Source organism: Centrocercus urophasianus, unplaced genomic scaffold, assembly GCF_019232065.1.
Source record: "Centrocercus urophasianus isolate 14NV4802_14NV808 unplaced genomic scaffold, USGS_Curo_1.0 seq_13, whole genome shotgun sequence".
Classification (NCBI taxonomy): domain Eukaryota; kingdom Metazoa; phylum Chordata; class Aves; order Galliformes; family Phasianidae; genus Centrocercus; species Centrocercus urophasianus.
The window spans coordinates 28,461,919-28,487,721 of NW_024884475.1; the positions used below are offsets into that span (position 1 = coordinate 28,461,919).

At 39.7% G+C, this 25,803-nt stretch overlaps 1 protein-coding gene across 5 annotated transcripts in view; it reads left to right on the plus strand.

Moving 5' to 3' along the window:
• Positions 1-15,107: 15,107 nt before the first annotated feature.
• FAT1 (FAT atypical cadherin 1) overlaps positions 15,108-25,803 on the plus strand; it is a 102,168-nt gene continuing 91,472 nt past the window's right edge. For 3 of the 5 annotated variants that reach the window (XM_042811547.1, XM_042811542.1, XM_042811543.1), the window contains exon 1: positions 21,102-24,388. In XM_042811547.1, coding sequence (XP_042667481.1) covers positions 21,121-24,388 — 3,268 coding nt within the window. In that variant the 5' untranslated portion in view covers positions 21,102-21,120. Of the gene's footprint in view, positions 15,193-15,721; positions 15,993-21,101; positions 24,389-25,803 lie in introns of those variants that run through there. The other 2 variants (XM_042811544.1, XM_042811546.1) reach the window with 1 other exon arrangement.

Here is a 25,803-nt window from a genome sequence, read left to right on the forward strand (position 1 = left end):
CTATGCTTTTAATATCAAGAAAAGAGCATTTTTGTCCAAGTGGTTTTCATTATGTGCTTGGAATATGATTATAGACCATTCCTTCATTACAGTTTTTTCTTGCTGGGGCTGGGAGGGGAAGGTGATCCTGGAGGTACGTCTTTTAAAAAAAATATGTTTCATCAATGTTTTCGAAACAAGAGTGGAGGGATTGCAATAAGAGGTCCATCTAGCCCAGTATCCTGTGTTCTAATAGACTACAGAGGTGCTTAGGAAAAATATATAACAGCCAAACAGCTGGGTCCTGAAGGTTGTGACCAACTGCACAAAGTTCAGCTGGAGTCATTTTGTACATCAAAGGCTGATACTGAGGCAACTTGTTTAATGTGTTCACTAATAACCTGAGCACTCCTCATGAGAGGAAAGGCTGAGAGAGCTGAGGCTCTTCAGCCTAGAGAAGGAAAGGCTCAGTGGGGGTTTTACCAGTGTGTATTATTGTTACATGGGAGAAAATGAAGATGAGGAACCAGGCTCTTCTTAGTGGTGACCAATGACAGAACAAGAGCTAATGGGGTCACAATGAAGCACAAGAAATTCTCTCGGGCTATTATTACAATACAACAGCACATCACCTTCTCTTCAATGATATTTGAGATTAAAAATAGAATAAAAAAAAAAGCTTGCAGTCATATATCAGTTCCACTCTTGCAAAGTAGCTGTAAGAGTCACCAAAGTTTCCACTGTTAAAGTTCAGGTAGAGCACCAGCTGTAACAGCTAAAGAGTATAGCTACATGCAGTTGATTCTGATGTTGTCTCACATAAAATTTTAATTCTGACTTTGTTAACCTACTTTTTATACATCAGTATTTTACAACTAATAATTTAAAATACGGCCCTCAAGTACTCTGTGATCTTGGCATCTAGAAATGAAAGTAATTTAAAAATGGGACTTGAGAATGTTAATAAAAGGTCTCCTTTGTGTTGCCATTCCTTGCATATAAAGTGAACATACTAAAACCATCTGACCACAGAAACAATGAAGCTCTGGAGTGAGCAGTGTTTATATAGTAAAGCAAGATTACATAGACTCTTTTTTTTTTTTTTTTTTTGTATTTTGAGACAGATCAGATTATATGATTCGTATGACTCTTTTACACTAAAATGTCTGAATTAGAGGTATGGTTTTGCTACAGCTTTTATTTTTTCTCTTTTAAAATGAATAAAGCTTAAATAGTCAATAATGTCAGTTGCACGCTACCGGAAAGTATTTATCTAATTAGCCAACAAATTTAAATGTTTATTTAAATTTTGTTCTGTATAATCAGATAACGAAAATGTTCCAAATGTGAGCTTTGCTTATACAGTTACCTTTGTTCTACCTGATCCCTAAAAGTATCCAGGAGTCTTACAGTGTGCTTAGAGTGCATTCACGCACATTCTAATGACAGCAATGAAGTGAATTTCCCCTATTCCCCTATGAGGACAGGCTGAGGGAGTTGGGCTTGTTCAGCCTGGAGAAGAGAAGGCTGCGGGGTGACCTCATTGCAGCCTATCAATACCTGAAGGGAACCTACACCCACAAGGGGAGTAAACTCTTCAAAAGGGCTGACAACAGCAGGACTAGGGGAAATGGATCGAAGTTGAAGGAGGGAAGATTTAGGTTGGATGTTAGGGGGAAGTTCTATACAAGGAGAGTGGTTAGGCCCTGGAACGGGCTGCCCAGGGAGGTTGTGGATGCCCCGTCCTTGGATGTGTTTAAGGCCAGGTTGGACAGGGTCCTGGGCAACCTGATCTGAATGTGTGTGTTTGGTGGCCCTGCTAGGCAGGGGGGTTGGAACTACATGATCCTTGAGGTCCCTTCCAACCCGGGTGATTCTGTGATTCTGTGAATTTCATGGCTATGGGTGTAGAAAGAACAAGACCATGAGAGAGAGTGAAATAATCCAACTGGAACTGGGCATCTCATTTACTTTAAGAATCTTGTTCCTACTTGTCATAGCCAAAAACCTTATTTTGATGAAATGGATAGGGTATGTCAACTCAGCTGTGATTAAGAAGACCAGATAAAATCTACTTATGCAGAGGAAAATAACAATTCTATAAGCCAAGATGGACAACAAGGCGAACCAGTTAATCCACAACAGTAACTCCTTTTGGGACCACTCTGTCATAGTTATGGTAATTTAACAACAACATTTGTGTTTTGAACTTGGTTTCAAAACATCCCTCATCAGCACTCTGATGTTTCCTTCCTCTTAATGCATCTGTCTTAAGTCTTTTCTATACCTTGGTGGTGGAGGCCATTGAAATCACAGGGAGACCATTTTTAGCACTTCAGGTCATAGATCATTTTCAAGTTCTATTTAACATTATTTTTCCATTCATTCTCATATTGCAATGTGGAAACAGACATTACAACAGAATTCACAGGAAGTTATTTCATTGAGCAGCCAACCCTGAAATTCTTCACATGAGCAGTTTGCAGGCATAAACTGTTCAATTTTTAAAATATCTAGTAAGCATTTTAATTTATCTCATTCTCAGTCTCTCCGTTATATCTTCTAGTGTCAGTCTCTCCCTTAAATGTTTTAAAAATAACTGGTTACAATTCTTCTGAACCAGTATCAAAAGTCTCTGGTGTCAGTGTTGTGGCAACAGTTGGGCTACTGACAGTCTTTAGTCTTTGTCCTTATCTTAGTCCTCTCTAGCTGAACAGCACCATTTCACTGCTGAGTATTTCTTGCCAAAAGTTTCGAACTCTATTGCTTACACAACACTAAGGCACATACACACTAAGGAGACTTTGGAGCGGATTTTCTGTAGTTTCTATAGGGTGCAAAAAAAAAAAAAAAGTTTTTTTCATTCCTGACACATCTGTCATAATAACATGAGGAGTGAGGGAGAGTATAACTGTGTCTTCATAGTATTGCTCCAATTTTAGAACATATGCTAACTAGCGAAATGGTCACCATGGTATTAAGAAGCCAAACAAAATGTTTACTTAATAGCAGAATAGAGTGCACAAATAAACCATGGATATCTTGCTTAGCATAGACTATATTACACAGACTAACTTGAATAAATATTTCAGGAATTTAACCAAAGGGAAAAAGCAGTTAAAAAAAGATCAGTCATTGGCTATGTTCCATTTTAACAATTGCCTACTTCACAACTGAAAATCTGAAAGGTATCTTCCTAATGAATAAATTACGAGAACGTTTTCCTTAGGATTACAGGTAACATTTTTTTTCTCAAATTTGTTTTAATTAAAAAATACAGTCTGTATTTTCTACAGACTTATAAACATTTTTTTTTGAGCACAAATTTTGCTAAGGATCCAATTCTGCAGCTGTTGCTTATGGAAGCAGTTTTCTTCAGTGATAATTATAGAATTTCTCCTTGGATTTAAACAGGTATATTTAAAAATAAATAAATAAACATTACTTGCAGTAATCTGTGAATACACTGACAAAATGAAGCCCTTGATCTACAGAGCACACATGGAGGCAAGGCAATACAGGCTTCACTCTATTGCTATTACTCACTTACTATCTGCATTTTCAGCTAAAATGTTAGTCTAATGGCAAAGTCTCTAGAAGCACCTATTTTTCTCTTCTGAAATTTTAAATGGACATCATGTCGTTTCTGCATCCTGAATGCAAATCTATGCAGAACTACATTAATCCACAAACAAATTTCACACAGCCAGCAAGGAGTAGAAGGTAACCTCATTTAGCCTCCACTGAAATGGGTCAGCTTCAAGCCAGCGACCTGGCAGTGAAAAATCCATTCTCACTCCCTTGAGCATCCATCATCTCAGATAGCCTTTTTACTCTGCAATTATTTATTTCCGCTAAACTCAAATGTCCCCAAAGATGCTTGGTAAATACAGGCAATTTAACTTTTATATTTGATATTTCATCAAAATACAGAAAGCTCTTTCATGATCAGAGCTTCTATTCTTCTCTGCAGTGAACTTTGCAATTAGAACACAATGGTAGAAAACACAAGAGAGGAAATACAGTCCATTTTATGTGAAGATGTGCAAGAGAAACAGTTTAATCTGAACTGAAGGTAGCAGTCAATATTGACACATTTAAATAAGGACAAGATCTTCACAGCACATTTTTAAAATACTTTGCAGTTACCTTAATGCAATCAAGTTGTGATCTTATAGCCACTGTAACTTATTTATGGAGGATCATTTTCTGATAACCCCACATGATTGAAAACATCTATTTTCATCAGGAAGTCCAGGTGAACTATATCAAAATCATTTTTATAAGTACTGTCATTTATTCAGTAACATAATTTCACAGTCCTTGGCATCATGCAGCCTAAGCACTTAGTTTAACAGTATCTTTGACTGTCTAAATGAAATGAAATGAGAAGGCTTGTATACAGTAATACATAAAGTTTATATAATGTAGTTTCTGTCTCCCTCACCTCTGCAGCCCAGTAATGAAATAAAGAGATAACAGGAATATTTCAAGTACTATAGCTAAAACTTAGCTCCTGACAGCTCAAACATAGTTACTTATTGAATATACAAAGTAAGTCCATTCCTGTGAAAGCAATGAGTCTTTTCCAGCGTGCATTTCCCTTTCATTTTGTAAATGATTATGCGAGAGTTATAGCAGTCATTTCACGAGATACAAACAATTGATTTTAATTCCCTGACTCAGTTCTGTCAGGAGTAATAAATTCTTGCATTTATTTTATCTGATTTTTTTCATTGTAAATTAAAAATGCTAGTGTAAAAATGTTTCTATCTGAATACATCCTTAACATTGTTTCATTTGAATAGTGTCTTAATGATATCAAATATAAATAGGAAGTGATGGGCTCTACAGCAGAGAAATGGTTAAAAAACCTGGTTGTGCTGGATTTATAAGAAGAAAGTTTCACAACCAAAGCCTTTGAAAAAAAAGACCTCCTATTTATATTGAGGAAACATTAGATAAGGTATTATGCTGATGTGTAGATTTTCAGTAAAAGTTCAAATGAAGGTTCAGTGAATTGCCCCATTCCCAGACACATAAGACAGTGGCTGTAATAGGAGAGAAAACTGAACGGAGAGAAAAGTCAGTAATTGGAGAGCAAAGAAGTTAACATCAAAACCAGCTACAATTTCTGTTATAGTCATGAGATGGTAAGTACACAGAAAAGTAATGAGACAGACAGCATTAACAGATATATTCTTAAAACCTGTTAAAGAGGGAGAAGGAAATAGACAATTACAAATGCCAAGATTTTTCTTCAAAGTTATTTCATGTGATTGTCAATGGTTTACGGGCTGGTTCAGCCTGGTTCCATGACCAGCAGGGCGGAGGGATCCACGGATCTGCACCTCTGGAAAAGGGAAACAGGGAACCCCAAAATAATTGAAAACAGCTGCAATGATCTGAGGTGGAACAAAAGAATTTTATAGTATCAGCAAAATATAACATGAGAGACAGAGTGTGTCTGAAAGGTGGATAGGCCTCACTACAACGCTGAGGTGAGAAGTGCAGTCCAGTTGAGCTGATGAAGAAAAGCAGACGGAGAAGTGCAGGTGAAGAAGCACAGGCAAAGAAGAGAACATCAGGTGACCTTGCCAGGAGTTATATCTCCTCGCTGACCACAAAGCCTCCTGGGGAAATGTGGTTCTTCTCCTCCTCTGGACAGGCACCTGGAACTTGAGCATCTTCAGTCATGCCCCCATTGCATTACATGATGTTATGGTGTGGAATACTGATAACCAAAAATCATAAAACCATGACCGTTATACATTGCCTTGGAAACACAAAACATAAAATTTAAGTCAACATTTTCCCTCAGTTCTCTTACTGGACTGCTCTCAAATTAACTGAAATACATTTTCCCATGGATATTAATTAATCCATTTGTGTTGGATAAAATACATGCTGACATATTCTTTATTTCAGTCTTCAGACAACGTGTGGATTTATTCAGAATACTGGAAATGGCTTGATAGGGTTTTTGACTCAACAACCATGAACAATGTATCTATAGTTTTACTTATAGGTTTATCTAGATACATGGCCAATCAAAGAAATCTGCAAAAATTACCTGGTATCAGTAAGTTGAGCATCTTAGCTGAATGTTATCCCTGTAACTACGATAGTACATTTATGAAAGTAAACACATTTCCTTCTTTCCTTTTTATTCACCATCTACCGAACTCAACCCTATCCACCTCCCCAGCCTACTTTCTCTTTCCTCTTTCTCTCTCTGTGTAAGAGCTTGATTGATGTGTCCTTCATTCAGTTTGAACTAGAGTAAATTTTTCTGACATTAAAGAAACTGGTTTGTAGTTGAGCATAGGTGGCATACGAGTTTTATTGCATAGCTTGTTTCTAACACACTAGCTTTATAAAAAATGTCACTATAAAATAATAGAATAGTAGAGTGTTATTTTAAGGACAATTCATGCCTGAAGGCATGTTTTGTAATTTACTGTAGGTGAACACAGGATGATATTGCAATTACAAACAGAAAAGGACTTAATATATGTCTTGTGACTGACGCTTTTACACATGTTTATGTTGTGAAAATGGGATATATTTATATTGATTCTTACTTAGATACAGTTTTGATATTTTATTCTACAGTCATTGACCTTGATGTGATCCCAGTTATGTGAATATGCTGAATTCTTCAGTATATTCAGAGTGTTACAATATTGGTCTGAATGAAAACTTCCACAGTGTTCATTATCTGGGTAATTTACATAGTAATGACCCTATCTGGTGTGCCATAACTCTACTAAAGATGGTATCGAATATTACAGATAATATAAAGACTGAGACTTAAATATAAGACACAAATGTTATGGAATATGGTGTGTCACATTCATCTTAGATGTTTGTAAGGTTTTTAATGATTTAATTAAAAAATGTGAAATGATGCTGGAAGATGCAGCTTTGCAAAAAAAAAGCCATCAGTAACAAAATGGGACTAAAGAAGGCATCAAACCACATTACCTATGTTTACAATGAAAAATAAGCAGAAGTTTTGCAAGTGCGGAAAAATTAAGAGAAGAAACAGGTCATTCAATCCAATTCAGTAATACAGAACACATAGGAAAAAGAGAATAAATAGGTAAGTTTTATGTTGAACATACATATTAAGCTTTTTACTTTAAAGTTTGGATTTAGTAACACAACTTCTTTCGTATTCCAGAAAAGAAACACCAAAGTTCTGTAAGGAGGATGGTGATGGAAACCCAGATCAGGTTGATTTCCAAATGGAACAAAGTGGAACGATGAGTTTCCAAAAAGGATAGTAAATTTCTTTCAAATGTACAACACTTGTTTGGAAATCAATCCTAATACTAGTAAAATGAGACCAAATCATCAGTAAAAACCAGGAATCTTCACAGAGATGAAATCCAAGGGCTCAGAGCCCAGAGTAAAGGAGATATACATATACACACAGAGGACTAAACCTTGATGAGTTCTACAGGTGATCACCAGGTTTTCAATTCAATATTTTCAAAAGTCCTAAGCTCAGTTATTAGTCTAGATTAATAGTAGCAGGTCTGGATATAATGTTTTACACTACTGAATAAAATAACAGGCCTTAGTGATAGTAGAAAGCAGCTTCCTGGAAAAAAGCTAACTATTAACTTTATGAAATTCCGAAGTCATCTAGGTTTTTACCTACTTGGATTTGCAAATTCCTGAACCAAAGCATAACCAGAGATTAATTAAAGATGGAGAAGTACGTAATACATAAGGCTCACAACACTGTAGACACCAGCTCAATCAAAATCTCTTTCAGCATTATTACACATTGAATTCAATTAGGTTCTAGAGTTATACACTGTATACATATTAATGCTGTAGATTTATAAGTAGTGACTCTAAAACTGGTGTTTATGAAAGGACAAGTGACCACAATAAAAGGAGCAGAATGATTTGGTCCCAGCAGAGTCCTGCACTTTTCCTTCTTTATGACCTGAATTGAAGTAATTCAGAGTATTATAGTCCAGCATTAATAAATCTAGACTAAATTAAAAGTGGGCTACTGTTCTGTGTTCTGTGAACACTAAGGAAGTCCATGGCTTATGAATTGATCAACCTTATTCTTGAGGTGTATTAGTCACAAGGATACTGAAGCTATTTTTCTCTGCATTTCTTCAGATCTTGGCTTCAGCTAGAATAGAGTTAACTTTCTTCCTAGTAGGTGGTATGGTGTTGTGTTTTGGATTCAAGACGAGAATAATATTTATAACATACCAATATTATAGTTGCCTCAGAACAGTGCTTGCACAGAGCCAAGGACTTTTCAGCTTCTCGTGCTGCCTGCCAGCAAAGATTTGGGAGCACACAAGAAGCTGGGAAGGGACAGAACCATGACAGTTGATCCAGACTGGCAGAGGGATAGCCCATTCCATATGATGTCATGCTGAATTATAAACTGGGGGATTTGGCCCAGGAGAGCAGCCTCTGCCTGGGGAGTGGTTGAGCATTTGTCAGAAGGTGGTAAACAGTTGTGTTTTGCAACACTTGCTCTGTTTATTCTTTTTGTTGTTACTGTTTTCCTATTTGTTTATTATTATTTCTTCTTTTTTATTCGTATTAAACTGTCCTTTTTTCAACCCACGAGTTCTTTTACTTTTCAGATTTCTCCACCACCCCAGAGCTGTGGGTGGGGAGTGAGTAAACATCTGTGTGATGCTTAGCTGCCTGCTGAGTTAAACCACAACAAACATCATCTCCTCTTTCACTTCATTCAGACCTATGCAATACTAACAACAGCACATTTCTTAAAACTTTAATTCAGTGAATTTCACCCAGCTTTGGGAATAATGTAACCCAAAGGACTAATTCCAACTACTCAAAACCAAGGAAATTTTGTTGCCTATTTGTAACAATCTTTTAGCACAATGATATATTAACATCTTCTGGACTGCAATGTTTTTGTTTCTGAAATTCTTAAATTTCAACTTTCTTAACTCACAGCTAAAGATGCAGTCAAGAAAATTGAATGGAGAGCAGATTTCATTCACCTCTTTTTGTTCAACTGAGAAGGACTCTCCAGCATCCTTCCTCTTTCAGCATTATGAAAATTTAATTCAACTGAACCCTAATCTCCTTATTTTTCATTTTTTTCCTAAACCAGCCCTCTTCCTTTGCTTTTGCTTCCTAGAAAATATTGCATTCACATAGACACTTGACACTTTTTTTATACAAGGCTCACACTTAGTCTTGCATAGATTTGAATTATCAGTGCCTAAATATATAAAATGGATATGAGGACTCCCAAATACGTTCCATCTCATCCATCATCAACGATAATAATTCTTCTTTTTCAGATCAGCTGTCTGTGACAGTTTAAAGCTCAAAAAATAGCCATTCAAATATTTGGTTGTCCTGCCTGCAGCCCTCACTGAAAAACTGGGTATAAGTTGAAGCATTAGTTAATATTTTAAATATTCTTTCAATTTTTTTTTTTTTTTTTTTTTTTTTTTTTCCTTTCTAGAACTGCCCCAGGCTTTCTCTACTACTGCATTATGTGTGCATTTAATGGATGTCCACATATAGCTGTAGCTCATATGTCTAAGGATTGAATCGCCTCAGTAAACTTTTTAGGTTCACAGGGCACACAAGGGATTGTCAAGGAGCTGAGATTATCTAGCATTTGATTATACCAGTGCTGATATATGACTATTATTTTGACATTGCAGCTTTGAAAGTCTTGAAAAGTACTGTGGAAGAGTACCTAATCAAATAGTCAATGTTATTTTACACTGTAAGAACTCTCTAGGATAAGAAAGACAAGAAAGTAAGTCAATAAAAATAATTAAACCATGAAAAGATGAATATTCTTGTTCATATTTTACCTGGTAAAGAGATGCATTCAAAAGCAATTCTAAAGAATCTCAGAAGGTTTGAAAAAAATTGGTTTAGGAAGAAAAAGTGCAACACTCTCTAAAATGTGCACCTTACTTACAAACTACTCATTTTTTCCCCCCTAAATACAAGTGGTCAGAGGGGAGGGGAATTGGACAGGTCTGGTTCAACTCAAAGGTGCAGAGAACAGAAGAAGAGCCAAAATGAACAGGCTGAATTGTTTTTTATTTGTGAGGTCTGCATTTACAGGAAAAAAAGATCTAGGATGGTAGAGCATACCACCTCTACTGTAGGATACGGAGAGGGTGACTACAGGTTGCTTTTTTCTTTTTTCTTTTTCCCAGTTGAGATGCCTGGGAGGTCTTTCCAAAGTGCTGTTTTAAGAAATTGAGGCTAGATAAGGAAAAGGAGGATGACTGGACCAGAGCTTCTACTTATTAGCCTCGTTCTCTCTTTGTAAACGAGATTTATATAGGGCATATGTTCTGCGCTTTTTGTATAGAAAGGAATTTTATTCTTACTGTAAAACAAATGTCAGATCAGTTCATATTTAACTGACTGAGAACTTGCTTGAAACTGCTCCTGACCCCATTACTGAGAAGATGTGTTTGCCCTCTGCCATGGAGACTCAATGTTTATGGGCCCTTGATTGCCCCTGAGTCACAGACTGCAATTGTGTTCAGAAGTGGTTTGGTTTGCTGGTTGTTGTTGATGTGTTGTTTTTTTTTTTTTTCTTTTTTTTTTTTTTTTTTAAGCTGCATTTGGTGCAGCAATTGTAACTGTCTTTTTCTCATAGAGACCAACCCATAATTATCCTTGCCATTGCTATCCTCTGAGAAGGAGCAATTCAAAGCGATGATTTCAGTCTTTAAAGCTTTATGTACCTGAAATCCCTACAAGTTGAGATTAATTTCTCTTTTCCAAAACAGGAGCTGAGAGATCAGTCCAAAGTACTTGAGATAGCCTTCCCTGTGTATCTGGAGCTGAAGGACACTTGTGTTCAGTATTTGCTTCCTAATTATTGACTGACCCAGTTCATATATCAACTCCTGTTTGTTAAACAGGTTGAGATCTACAGTGCTAAGTTTTGAGGTAGATTAGTGAGAAGAGTGTTAGTGCCACAATGCCTTACAGGTAGATGATAATGATGACTGAGATGGAATGTAACTTCTGATTGTCTTATTTTTTACTGCAAGTGCTCTCAAATACAGCTGCTCAGTGGGAGTTTCATACCAGTTTTCTATTCGAGTTTTTTAAAACTAAATCCAAACTTGCAGGATCTGTTTTTCAGATCTGTTTTTCTTCAAAGAAAACTATATAACCCAAATAATAATAATAATAATCATTATTATTATTTATTAACAGTTGAGTTTGTTTAGGAGGTATCACAAGAGCAAGGATATGTTAATAGATCTTAGGGAGCACCAAGTCTAGAACATATTTTTCCACAATCACTGTGAGACTGGAAGTTTACCACAGGAGCACAAAGTCCCCAGGCACTGAAGTATGATTTTAAGTATTTTCTTTCATAGCTATTCCCTAGGTTAGCACAGTGCATAGCTATGCACAAAATATAGTAATTTTCTTTAGTACAACCTATCAAAAACTACTCTGAGAAGATTTATTCTTACATTTGTAACAATGATTTACAACAATAGCAAAAAATTGACATATTTTAAAGAAAAAAATAGAGAAAGTATGAAAATGGAATATCAGGAAACTGTTATCAGAGTGACTTTGTCAATATCATTCATGATGTTTCAGGAGGTAAAATTATATCTATCAAGAAGACTTATGAACACACCTGCTTGGACATCTTGGCTCCAGTGCCTTATCTGAAGTGCTAAGCCTGCACATTTGATAAAGAGTGATAGCATATCCCTTTATTCTTCATCAGAATTACTTATTATCAGCATAGCATGAATATAGTAGAAAATCTAAATCAAAACCCCCTCTATTTATCTTTACCAGCCACTTTCAAGAGTTTCTCCTGTCCCACATGTGGGAGATGTGATAAACCACTGCTACTCCTCTTCAGGCACTGAGATCTGAAGTTTAGCTAACAGTAAACAACATGCTACTCTGGCCTTGCTTACCTCACAAATCAGCTGCAATATGACCATAAATATAGATGATAGCTAATGCTATACTCTGTACTATTAGATGTGTGGTTGTTTCTATTCCTTACCTATAAAACCTTTAAAATATTCCCTTTCCTAGTTCTTTTCAGGAAAGCTACTTCCAGTGCAGTTCACTTTATAAAAATCACTTTGAAGCAGAAGGAAAGATCATTTGGCCCAGTAGCACTTGGATAAGGATTTAGTATAATTCCATTTAGGGTCTTCAAAAAGTACCTCAGAGATACTCAGTAAATCAATCAGCTGTGTCTGTTGTGGAAATCTACAATGCCAGAGAATTTTGACATTAAACTTTCCAGACAGGTTCACTCAAAGCAATCATTCTCAGGGTGAAATGTCTTGCATGTATTATTTGGAAATATAATTAATATTTTTATGCTGCAGTGTATATTGCTAGGGATGGGTTGAGGATTACCCCGAATGAGGGAGCACCACTGTATCAATATGCTTGATAGTGCTTTATTATTTTTAAGAAGCCACTGTCATTATGCTTTTTTTTAGGGGATAGAGGTACACAAGAAATCATTTACTGTGTCTTAAAAAAAAAAGTGCAATGTCCTAAGAAATGTCTTCTTAGGACAAGAAAAGGGAAGGGGACAAAAAGGAAAGGGAGGAAGGGGAAAAGGAAAACAGGAAAAAAAAAAAAAAAAAAAAAAAGGAAAAGGGAGGAAAGGAAGGAAAGGAAGGAGGGGAATAGGGAAAAGGATGGGGTAAAAAAAAGGGAGGGGAGAGGGTAAAAAAGAAGGGGGGAAATAGAGGAAAAAGGGGAACGGAGGAAGAAGGAAAGGAGGGAAAAGGAAAAGAGGGGGGAAAAAAGGGATAAAAGAAGAAGATGGAAAAAAACAAAACAAAACAAAACACCCCAAAATAGAGAAAAGAAAGAAGGAAAAAAAGTGAAACCAGGGGGGGAGGGGTAGAGAGCTACTCCACTTTTAGCGCGGCTGGGCGAAAGCGGGCTGTTCTCTTGCTCAACCGTCTCGGAGTTGCCCGTTCATTCCAGTAGCTGTGCTCCGTCCGGCAAAGAAACAGCCTGGCGCGGCGACGGCGGAGCCAGCGGGCCCCGAACCGGCGGCACAAGAGAGCTCCGGGGAAGAGGCCGGGAGCGGAGGGGACGGCTCTCCTCGCTTTGCCGCGCCTCACCTGCAGGCAGCCGGGCCCAGGTGCGCGGCAGCGGCCCCGCGCGGAGCCGTGGCGACGCGGCGAGGGGAGGGGAGGCGAGGAGGGAAGGAGAGGAGGTGCTCCGGAATTGGGGTCCGGGAGGGCCGGCCGGAGAGCGAGAGAAGGGGGAGAGAGAGGGAGGGAGGGAGGCGGAGGAAGCGAGGAGGGAGGGAGCAACGAGCCATCGCAGCTTTCCCACTCGCTCTCTCCGCTGCTCAACTCCTCAACTCTCCCGTTCTTTGCCTGGACATGTCTTGAGAAAGTTGGATCTCTCATTTTGCCTTCATTTTTTCCCCCTTTTTTTATTTTTTTTTATTTTATTTTTATTTTTCCCACCTTCTTCCCCGCTCATCTCTCTTTTTCCTCCCGCTAGAGCCGGAGCTGCGGATGGCCGGCAACCGGAGCACCGCGCTGTGCCGGCAGGGCCGGGCGCTGCGCTCACTGCGTGCCGGGGCCGCGCTGAACTCCGGGGCCGCGGGCAGGCGCTAGAACTGCGTGGGCAGCGAGGCTGTGATCGCTGCTTCTCCGAAAGACAGCAAAACCAGGGAGAGTAGGGAGAGGGAAGTGTGTGTGGAGATGAATTGAGCTGGAGCGGACTTTGAGAGGAGAGCGCCGAGTCCAGCTGGTCTGGTGAGTTCTTTGTTTAATGAGTTTGTCAGCAGCAGGATTCTCGGGAAGGTGGTTTTCTTGAGTCGTGGTGCTACAGTGAGCGGATTTTAATGAAAAGGCTGTTTGCGCTTCAACCCGTAGATTCTGTAGTTTGAAACTGCAGCATACCTATGTTCCTGCATATATGCGTACACACACATGCACGTCTGTATCACGCGGAGCTGACCCGAGCTGTTTCGCACCTGGAGCCAGAGGCAACGCAGCACCGACCTGCAGCCCTGCGTGCACCGATGCCAGCGCGGTGCAGCACAGCGTGGGCCGGACTCGGCCGCTCCGTACCGGGCTGCCCGCCGGCGCCGTGCCGGCTCCGCTCCCTGCGCTGTGCCGTGGCGCCCCCTCCCGGCCGCCGCCGAGCTGCGCCTGGGGGTCGGGGGCTGCCGGGCCGGCTCCGGGAGTGTACGCCGGGGGCTGCGGGGAGCGGAGCCTCCTGGCTGTGGCCGGTGCGTTCTGAGGGGCCGCTTCCTTCTGATCTCCAGCTGTGGGGCGCACCGGGCTCTGCTAACAGCACCCTCTCCACCCCCCCGGCAGCTGGCTTTATTTATTTATGCGGCTCATAAAAGCCGTGTCGGGGCTAATGTGCCCCCGCCGGCTTCCCCCGCCCGCAGCCGCGAGCCCGCTGCGCTGGGATTCCCCGGGCAAACGTTTGCTGGTTGCGAAGTGCCATCACTTATTTATGAGCGGAGAACTCTCCAAGGAACGTTTGGCAGTGTTTAACGTTGGATCGGCCGGCTAGCGCTAGCCTCAGCGAAGCGGGGCACCCACTCTCCATGCCGAGGGTTGGGACGGAGCCGCCGCCACTGCCGCCGAGGGGAGTGAAGCGGGCGGCGCCACACTCGCTGCCCCCGGCACCGCTCCTGCCCTGTAGGCGGCCGACCGCTGGGGTGCGGTCGTTATGCGGCTGCTGGCGGGGAGGGGGTAGGACCGCGGGCTCTGCCAAGGACAGCCCCGTAGCGATGCCGCCCGTTTTCGGTGTATTTTGGAGATGTCCCTCGAGGTCCCTTCCAGTTCCTGCGGCCGAGCCTCGGCTTGCTAAAGTTTCTCAGTCGCCTTCCTCAGCACTTTCCTATACTTGAAAGCGCCGTTGTCCCCGTCGCTCCTCCCGGCGGGGCTACAGCCGGAGGCGCCGCTCCCGTCCGTCAGCGTTCAGCCCAGCCCCGGGCGGGGCGGATCCGGGGTGCGGGGCTGCCGCCGTGTCCGCGGCCGCTCCGGAACTCGTTTCTGCGGCGCTCCGCGGCCGCGGTCCGGTACGGCGGAGGAATACGGCTCCGGGGGGCGCCGCGGCGTGGAGGGGGAGGAGGGCAGCGGCGAAGAAAGGAAAGCTGCGCGGCGGAGGCAGCATGCGGGGCTGGGTTCGGCTGGCGTCCCCGACCTGGAGGCATTAAGCGTGGTGAGAGGGGGGTTGGGAAGTTATGAGAAGTTTGGTATGGGGCGGATGGGACGGCTGGGACGAGAGCGGTGGTGCCGCGGCGAAGCCGGGAGGGGACTCAGCGCCGGCGTAGCGGGCGGTTGGGGCGCGCGGAGCCGGTCGGGACGCAGGCAGCAGGTTGCTTCTAAGTTTTGTCGAGGAAAAAAAGAAAAGGGTGGTGATAATATTTCCCCCCAAGGCAAAATGTCTGTCTTCGTCTGCGTTCAATGGGTCATTGTGAACTTAATTCCCTCGCGATGCAACGGGAGCGGTTCGCGGCGGAGAAATGTCCCGGGGTGGTGCTGGCCCTTTGTTTGCACTTCGCCCGGCGTCCCTCGTTGCTTTCCTCCCGCATTCCCCTGAGCGATAAGGAGCAAGGACGCGGCGCTCTTCTTTGGGTCTGTGCTACTCAAAGGGAACGGAGCGCTGTTTGAGGGTGGCAGTCAGAGACGGAGGATCGCCCCATTGGCAGTGAAAGCACCCCTGGTTGTAAACTTTACTTTTTTGGCAGGAAGAAAATGTGTTAAGACATCGCGAAGTGATCCAGGCTTCCACCAAGTGGCTTCCCTGCAGCTTAAAAACTTAGATATGAATTTCTCCTGGATGTTGCATGGGAAATTGGAGACTTGCATCTATTACCTGGTGCTTCCTATGACCTGTTGAAACACGTGGAAATACTCAGATGTTTAGTCAGTGAAATACCGCATTTCAGTGTTGAAACGACTTTATTTCAGAAGGTTTTGTTTGTTTTCTGAAATCCTGAGATCTTGTGCTTAGGGGAGGTGAGCTCCAGTAATACAGCAGGCTCCTGGGTTGATAACATAGTACGAGAAAGGAGTTTATATGGCCAAGTTATCATTGGTTTTGGTAAAAGCAAGCAAGAAAAAAAAAAGTATAAAATCCTAAAGATTCGTGCCTTTTATTGGTTTGTTTGTTGTTTGTTTGTTTTTTAGATAAAGCTGAGTATTGGCTCAGTAAAACTGTTTTTGTCCTCTTGAATTTTAGGGTCGTGTTAAATTTTGACCACACTTCTTAATTCCCAAAGATCTGTTTTTCCTTGTACAATGGGAGAGCTCAGTACAAGATACGCTGCTTGCTGTCATGTGCAAATAGTTACAGTTCTCAGTGTGAAACCACCTTAGTCAATGTCTTCACGTGCTGCCTGAATACAGCGGCTGTGTTTTCCTTTTAACAGCAGAGTTCTGGACTGCATAAATCAAAGCACCTCATGAGATTAACCTCTAAGGTGGTGAATGTAAGCATGAAACTCTCTGGAGTTTAGTCACAAGCTGAAACTGTTACATTAATCTCTACGGCAGTGTACATTTTTTGAATAACTTACCAGCTTTACGAATGCAACACTCCTATATGCTTTCATCATGTGTTGCTTTTCTGTCTGCCAACTCACAGAAACCCCTCACTGGTGTCTCTCTTCCTCCTCCCCAAAATAAAAAGCCCTAAGAAACTTTTTCAGTGTTGATTTAAAAAAGAAAAGTCTTACTTTTAAGTTTTAATTGGAAGCTTAAAGATGTTGAAGTAGTTAAACCTGGCTTTTTTTTTTTTTCTGGTGGGGACTACATCAATAAATGCTATTAAACAATGGAAAGAGAAGGTGTAACTGTAGAGTTGTACAGCTGACGAAGTCTCATGATCTCCCCTCCGCTGCTACAATAGACACCCTGTCATAACGGTTTAATTACTGCAGTAATAACTTTTCACTCTGTATTTGTATCAGATGGCATTACTCACACATGCTGATAAAAACTGACTTTAAAGTAAATTGGTGATGTTTTTATTAGTAGATACGTCTTAGTGTTTGAAATATTGCAAATTAAAGAAACTGATGCATGTGTGTCAAAAGACATAGAGAACAACACCAAAGTGCTACCACATTTGTTAAAAGTTAGTGGTGCCTTTCAGAAGGCAATCACTGTACTGGCAGCACCTCTTCTAGTGCTGCCTGGTGTTTCCCAAGCTTGGTGTTAAAGCCATGCACAGGGTTGTCATCTGCCAGTGTAGGTGATGTTGCTCTGTGTTATGGGCTGGACTGGCCTTGGGAGTAGGAGTGGAAGAGCAGTTGGGGTCAAGGCTTATCCTGACAGCTTTTTGGCCCAGTCTTTTTCCACACGTGGTTTTTACGTGATTGGTGAGGATAACTCCTGCAGTGTATCCTGTTGGTACCTTATATATAAGTTAGAGCTTGTTTTGCCCGTTTGGCATTTTTCTGTTTTACTCTGTTTGCCGCTTAAAGTTACAAGTCTATATACTGCAAGCATTCTGCTAAGAGAAACAGGCATATATAAGACCAGGATCTTATCCAAATTTTCTGCATTTGTAAATTTTCAGTCTGAGGTCTGCCAGCCCTGCCAGTTTCTCTTTTTCTCTTATCTTTATCATGAAGATGGTGCACATTGCTAAGTTGTGAGTATTTTTTCCCATTTCAGATTATGTTAATGAGTTAAATCACGTTGTTAATGTAGTAGCTAGTAAAACTATGATAGGTTTCCCTACAGTTAATATACATATAAGTAATGGTCCTTCCAAGTAGAATATCAAAGTTTGTTGGAATGTAGCATTCCAGAATAAATACAATGTGCTTCTTATAAACCTAGGGGTATGGTGTTTGTTAAGCAAACAGTTCCATTATGTTTTGAAAATGGATGCAGAAAATCTTGAAGTGGTGATACTCCAAAGATTTTTAAAAAAGTAAAACTGAGGAATTTGAGGTGTAGTATAGATGAAATGTTTGTGAAATTCAGTTATGCTGGCTTACTGTTACGAACCATTTGAGTTTAATCTAACACATAAGCATCCTATCTGAATGTTCTCATACTTTCCCTTAGTAATTAACTGTCTTTGCATTTTTTAATACTGTGGATATTTATCAAGATTATATTATGTGTTGATAATCCTGGTTCAAGATTTTTTGGTTTCTGGTAACTCTGCAAATGATGACGCAAGATAAGTGAAATGTAGCAAATATCTAACTTATTTTTGTGTAATGTACTCCACTGAGCAACTGAGTTGAGGGATGCTATTAAGCTGTAGGTTGTGACTCAGTAGACCTTGGAATTTGATGCTACAAAATGGATCCTTACTGGTGGTTGAATTAATAGTCTGCCTGTTGCCAGCTCTGAGCAGACTCTACTTGAAGTTATTACAGAAAATAAGCAAAGAGTACTTAAGGTATTATAGAACAGGAAAATGTTTATGTAATAGTAAAACCTACGCATATGTTCAACTTAGAATTTTAATGAAGAACTTGGGAATCTTAGTGTGGAAGTCCAATGCATCATAATCAAATGTGTCTGAGATAAAAGGAGCAAAAGATAAAAACAACAACAAAAAACAAAACAAAACAAAAAACAAAAAATCCAGACCCATAGTGTTTTACTTAGTAAATACACCATTCCTGACAGCTTATTGCCAGCTGCTGGTAAGTATGGGCTGTGAGTTACAGAATGATGTAGCACCCAAGGTGCACATACTCTCTGCTACTGAATGTTAATAGACAGTAGGCCCAAAATACATCCAGTTTGTACAAGAGTGCAAAATGAGTATTGGGAGTTTAAGGAATTGCATAGAAGTGATTTACAGAGAATTGTTCTGATAGATGAGAAAGACGGGAGAGTAACTTCTGTTTGCCTAGGTGTACTCCTCCCCTGAGTGGCTGCTTCCCACAACTTTTGGAAGGCTTTCACCAAGGAAGTTGGGTGGTTTTAACACCTGTATTTATTTGCATAGAGTGGAGCTTCTTTCACCTGTCATGGTTGCAGGTCCTAAAACTTCCACAGTGAGAGTTGTTTCTGTTGATTACTTAAAGTGATGTAATCATTTCTGACACATCTTTTAGCTAAGACTAATGACTTCTTGAATTGCTTGGAGTTTAAAAAGTACTGATATCAGTTATTTTCATGAGAAAAAGTTACTGCAGTAAACGTTTATTTAGCAGCATGTTAAGAGAATGAAGTCCTGGAGACCCAAGTGTGTGTTTAAGGACAAACCATAGTCTAGAAAAAACAGTAGTGTGAGGAGAGGAAAAAAACTGTTAATCCATTGACATGGTGGTTATTTCAATGTTACACTCATTTGCCCTACTAACTTTTCATTCTTCCAGACTTTTTCAGTAGGGTTTCCAGCTAGTAACTTAAATTTTGTTCTTTGCTATAGCCATAGCCTTAATCAAGTAACTTAATTGCTGTATTTGGAAGACAGACTACACTTCTTTTTTCTTCCTAACAGAAACTGACTGGTTTTTATTTCTTCTTTCAAATTTCCTGTAGCTCTGTGGGTCTGAGTTTTAAGTCCTTCTCAAACTCACTGATTTAGTAATAGCTGTGACCAAATTAGGCGCTTCTGAGTGCTTAGAGTGAACTGTTGATACAACCAGGTTAATTTGCTGTAATTCTTTGTGGTGGGTAGAAACGGTCCATGGAATTTCAGCCAGTCTGTGCTCTTTCAGGTATCTAATTGAGCAGGTAGGAATGAGAGAAGAAAAAAATAACAGCGAGAGAAAATGTGAGTGGGTGAAAAAGGCAATATAATGGGACACTTTTTAAGCTGAGATGAACAGGAGCAGTGAAAATGGGCACTGAGGAGAACGACAGTCAAAGGTAGAGAGGAGGAAAACCAGGGATAAAATGTGGGAGAAGAAGTCAGGAAGAACGAGAGAAGAGCACAGTTAGGAATTAGTATCGATAGTTGTATAACAAAAATCAGCCAGGGAAGAAGATGCTAAAAAAGAGGTAAAGGAAAAATGTTTAGGATTTGAAAGAAGGTCAAAGGAAAGAATGTGTGCTACTTAATAAAATTAATCAGGTTAAAGCTAAATTGCTTTTTACTTGCTGGAAATAATTTTTTCTCCCAATACTTTTTTTTTTTTTTTTTTTTTTTTTTCTCTTTTGAAAGCTTGAGCTTTGTTTAGGAGGCATTCTGAAGCTTTAATTTATCCTGTGAGATTTTCGGAAGTAACAACTAGTATGGATGCTGATAAATATCGTAGTCTTGGAACATCTAATTTCTGAGCTTTCTACCTTTCTTTATGCATGGATTTAGACAATGAAAATTATGCCTTTTCCTTCAAAAAATAGTGCTAGTGAGGGCATGTCTCCATGTCTGTCTTGCTGTTCTGGACTATGTCATTTCTGGAGTGTGTTTAAAAGAAACACATCTTAATGGTCTTTCCAGTTATTTTATTAGATTCATACTCCAATAGCTCTTGATGATAAATTCTTGAATCTGTTTAGGGAGAGGAATAAAGGATTACGCTTCATCCCTTACTGATGGTTTTACAGCTTAGTGGTGCCTGGCTCTTTTTTTTAAGTTGTATGCACTGCTATCCTCTATTCTTAAAAGGAGACTTAGAGCTGGCAAGAATACAACATGTGTGGAATAATTTTCTACTTGTAACTTCTGTCTGTATGTATTATAACAGGTGCTTATAGTGTATGTTGAAGAATCAAGAGAAAATCCATTGTAGTTTCAAGCCATATATTGCAGTTTACTTCTGCATCATTGGACATAATTCATTTTACAGGCTAAGTGAAATGAGGGAGAAAAATTTTCTATCAAAAGACAGGGTTTCATATGAACTAGAGGACTGGAGTGAAAGTTCATCACAAAGTGTTTCAGATGGAGTTAACCGTGTGTTTTCCTTGCATCATTATAATAATTCCTAAACTTGGTCTTGGGGGTTCTTGAGATTTTGGGGTCATTTTAATTTACCTACTTTACTATAACTAAGTCATGTTGAAACATTCTGCAAAAAAGGGTATAGCCTAGATACCTATATAGTAGTTTTCTTCAAAGTGTGATTTCAAAACTAAGTATAAAAGTTATCTAAATAATATTTGAACATCTGTAACTCTTAATGCTTCTTTCTCTTGTTTCAGGTTTTTTGTAATTGCTGCCATGGGAAGATACTTGACTATGATCTTGCTGCTGATGCTGCTGGTGCAGCATTTTGAAAACTGTGAAGGAAGTCAAATATCACATCATGTTTCACCAATGCAATTTACACAAGCGCAGTATAATGCAACTGTGTATGAGAATTCTGCAGCTAAAACTTACGTTGGACATCCAGTGAAAATGGGCATTTATATTGTGAATCCATTATGGGACTTAAGGTACAAAATTATTTCTGGTGACAATGAGAACTTGTTCAAAGCTGAAGAATATGTTCTTGGAAACTTTTGTTTTTTGAGAATACGGACCAAGGGAGGAAACACAGCTATCCTTAACAGAGAGGTAAAAGACCATTATATGCTGACTGTTAAAGCAGTTGAAAAAAATACAAATGCTGAAACGCGCACGAAGGTCAGGGTACAGGTACTGGATACAAATGACTTGCGGCCTTTGTTTTCTCCAACATCTTACAGCGTTTCTTTGCCTGAAAACACAGCGATAAGGACCAGCATCGCAAGAGTCAGTGCGACAGATGCAGATATAGGAACAAATGGGGAGTTCTACTATAGCTTTAAAGAAAGAACAGATGTGTTTGCTATACATCCTACTAGTGGTGTGGTAGTTCTAACTGGCAGGCTTGACTACTTGGACACTAAGCTTTATGAGATGGAAATTCTTGCTGTGGACCGTGGACTGAAGCTGTATGGTAGCAGTGGCATCAGCAGTATGGCAAAACTAACTGTTTATGTAGAGCAAGCAAATGAATATGCCCCTGTTATTACAGCTGTTACGTTGACTCCATCAGAATCAGACAAAGATCCAACTTATGCAATTGTAACTGTAGAGGACAATGATCAAGGTTCAAATGGAGAAATAGCATCATTGAATATTGTTGCAGGTGATCCACTTCAGCAGTTCAGAACAGTGAGATCTGTGCCAGGAGGTAAAGAATATAGAGTCAAAGCTGTTGGTCATATTGACTGGGAGAGCCACCCTTTTGGATACAACCTTACCCTTCAAGCTAAAGATAAGGGAAATCCTCCACAGTTTTCATCTGTAAAAGTTGTTCATGTGACGTCGCCACAATTTAAGTCTGGTCCTGCCAGATTTGAAAAAGAGATATATAGAGCTGAAATAAGTGAATTTGCCCCTCCGAACACGCCTGTGATAATGGTGAAAGCTCTGCCTAGTTACCCACATTTAAAATATATGTTTAAAAATACACCTGGCAAAGTAAAATTCAATTTAAACACTCATACTGGTCTTATTACCACTTCAGAACCCATAAAAGCACAATACTCCTCCCATTTTGAACTTGAGGTTATGACAAGTGACAGAAGAGCTGCTGCAAAAGTATTAATTAAGGTATTAGGCATGAACAGCAATCCTCCTGAATTTACTCAGACAGCCTATAAGGCATCGTTTGATGAGAATGTGCCAATAGGTACGAGTGTCATGAGAGTGAGTGCAAAAGATCCTGATGAAGGGGAGAATGGTTATGTGACCTACAGTATTGCAAACCTAAACCCTTTGCCATTTGTGATTAACCATTTCAGTGGGATTATTAGTACCTCAGAAGACTTGGATTATGAATTGATGCCAAGGGTTTACAATTTAAGGATTCGAGCTTCTGACTGGGGTATACCGTATCGTCGAGAAGTTGAAGTTCCTGTGACTATTATCTTAAATAATCTGAATGACAATATACCCCTGTTTGAGAAAATTAATTGTGAGGGAACAATTCCCAGGGATCTTGGTGTTGGAGAACAAATAACAACTGTATCTGCCATTGATGCTGATGAGCTCCAGTTGGTAAGATACCAAATTGAATCTGGAAATGAGCTGGATTTATTTAGTCTAAATCCAAATTCTGGTGTACTTTCACTCAAACAGTCTCTAACAGATGGCCCAGGTGCTAAAATGTCCTTTCACAGTTTGAAAATTACAGCTACAGATGGAGAAAACTTTGCAAAACCATTGTATATCAACATCACTGTAGCTACTGGTCGCAAACTGGTCAACTTGCAATGTGAAGAAACTGGTGTTGCTAAAATGCTTGCAGAGAAGCTCTTACAAGCAAATAAATTGCACAATCGTGGAGAAGTTGAGGATGTTTTCTTTGACACTCACTCCTTGAATATGCATACACCTCAGTTTAGAAGTACTCTTCCCAGTAGCATTGAGGTAAGGGAGGATCAACCTGTGGGCTCCAGCATAATACTTCTGAATGCTACTGATCTGGATACTGGCTTCAATGGAAAGTTAGTGTATGTTATCTCTGGAGGTAATGAAGACAGCAGTTTCATCGTTGATATGGAAAGTGGAATGCTGAGAATTTTGTCTCCACTTGACCGAGAAGTAAAAGACAAATACAATCTGAATGTTACTGTCTATGATCTTGGAATACCACAGAAGTCTGCCTGGCACCTTCTAGATATAAGAATTTTGGATGCTAATGATAACCCCCCAGAGTTTCTACAAGACAGCTATTTTGTGGAAGTGAGTGAAAACAAAGAGCTAAACAGTGAAATTATTCAAATTGAAGCTACTGATAAGGATTTAGGGGCTAATGGAGAAGTGAAATATTCTCTTCTTACAGATACTGACAAGTTTGCTATTAATGCTGTGACAGGAGTTGTGAAAGTTGTCGGGCTTCTGGATCGTGAAGAACAACATGTCTATTTCTTGAAAATAGAGGCTAGAGACCAACCTACCGAAGAACCTCAGTTATTTTCAACAGTTATTTTGAAAGTCTCTATAGATGATGTTAATGATAATCCTCCTAAGTTTATTCCTTCAAATTATCATGTAAAAATTCGAGAAGATCTTCCTGAAGGAACAATTATTACATGGTTAGAAGCCTATGATCCTGATTTAGGCCAGTCAAGTCAAGTACGATACAGTCTTTTGGACAGTGGGGATGGCACTTTTGATGTTGATAAACTAAGTGGAGCAATACGTATTGTACAAAGACTGGATTATGAAAAGAAACAACTTTATAATTTGACTGTACGGGCCAAGGACAAAGGAAAACCCGTTTCATTATCTTCTACGTGTTACGTTGAAGTTGAGGTAGTTGATGTGAATGAGAACTTGCACCCTCCACGGTTCTCTGTATTTGCAGATAAAGGCTTTATAAAAGAAGATGCCCCTATTGGCTCCTCAGTAATGACTGTATCTGCTTATGATGAAGATGAGGGACGAGATGGGGAGATAAGATATTCCATCAGAGATGGATCTGGTATGGGAGTTTTTCGAATAGATGAAGAAAAAGGTAAGGTGGCTTCCTGTTGTTTTTATATTCTAAGTAAAATAGTATGCCAGCAAAGAGATAGCAATCTGATAAAGCAGACAACCTGCATTGTCACTGTTGAGAGAGATGTTGCTGGGAGAAAAAAGAAAACGACACTAATAACATATACTGTTCCATCTATTGTTTTGGTGAAATTGCATGTATATATATGATAAGTAGTTTTCCTTTAGTATCCTTGCTTTGATCCACCTTGTTTACAGCTATTCTTAGGTCTTAAAATCAGATACAGAATGGAGGTTTCCTTCATGCAAGTAGAGTTGGACAGTGTGGGACATATAAAGTTGAGGGAGTAAAGTGCTTTCTACCTAAGGAATTAATCCTGACATTCTTATGCTTTGCAATCCTTAACTACGCCTCTGTTACTGCATTTAGTAGTGGTATGCATGTGTGATACTTCCATGCCTGCAGGTTTTTATAAATATATCTTATAGTTTTTATGAGTGCCCATTTGTATTAGTAATCACTACTTCATGGAAAGGCTCCTGTCAAAGAAAGCTGCTTTTAAAAAGCTTATGTGAGTCAAGCAGATTGAACTGTTGACTTATCTCATTAATGATGGATAAATTGAGAAGCAACTGTCAGAATTACTCCATTGTCATGTGTTCAGAGAAAAATATAATTATGGCTGAAATAGAAGTGTGGTGCCTTTAATATTTTGCTTGCACATCTCTGTAGCTACTTGTTCTTTTATGTCTGATAAAGATAAAGCTCTGATACTGTGCTACTATCTCGTGGGGTATGCGTGTGAAGAGGAGTTGCTTTTTTTTGCTTTTATCTTAGGGAACAAATTTTTCCTAAGATGCTTGAGTGGGGAAGAATGTGGTTTTGTGTTTGCTGGGCATGTTTTTCTTCGTATTTTGAACTAAATCAAGGAACTGATGATGGAATGTAGAGCATCTAAAAGCTTGACGATGTAGCTTAAAATCTGTCTCAAATTAGTGGGCTTTTTAATCTTTTTCCTGAGGAATCATCAGTATTTTTACAGAAGACAGTCTTAATGGAATCTTTGTCGTGCTCTTCAAAATGATCTGATTTTGATACAGGAGCAGGTTGATATTTAGACAAGAAAGCACATTAAAGAATGTGTGAAAGAGGAAATCTGCAAGTGACTTGGTGATTTTTTCAGCTTGCTAAGGGGCTTTTCTGACTTTACCCTTGAGTTTCCCTCTGTCTTTGAGAGCATCACACTACTCTTTCCTTCACAGTTTGATAAACTGAATTTTGGAAGCTGTTTGATGTTAGAAACATCACATAGTTCTAGGCATAGCATTTTAGCTGGCTTTCAGATTATTATTTCCATGTTATTATGTGGTGTTTGATTTGTTGTTTTTTTTTTTTTTTTTTTTTTTTAAACTATTCTACATTTCATAAGATCC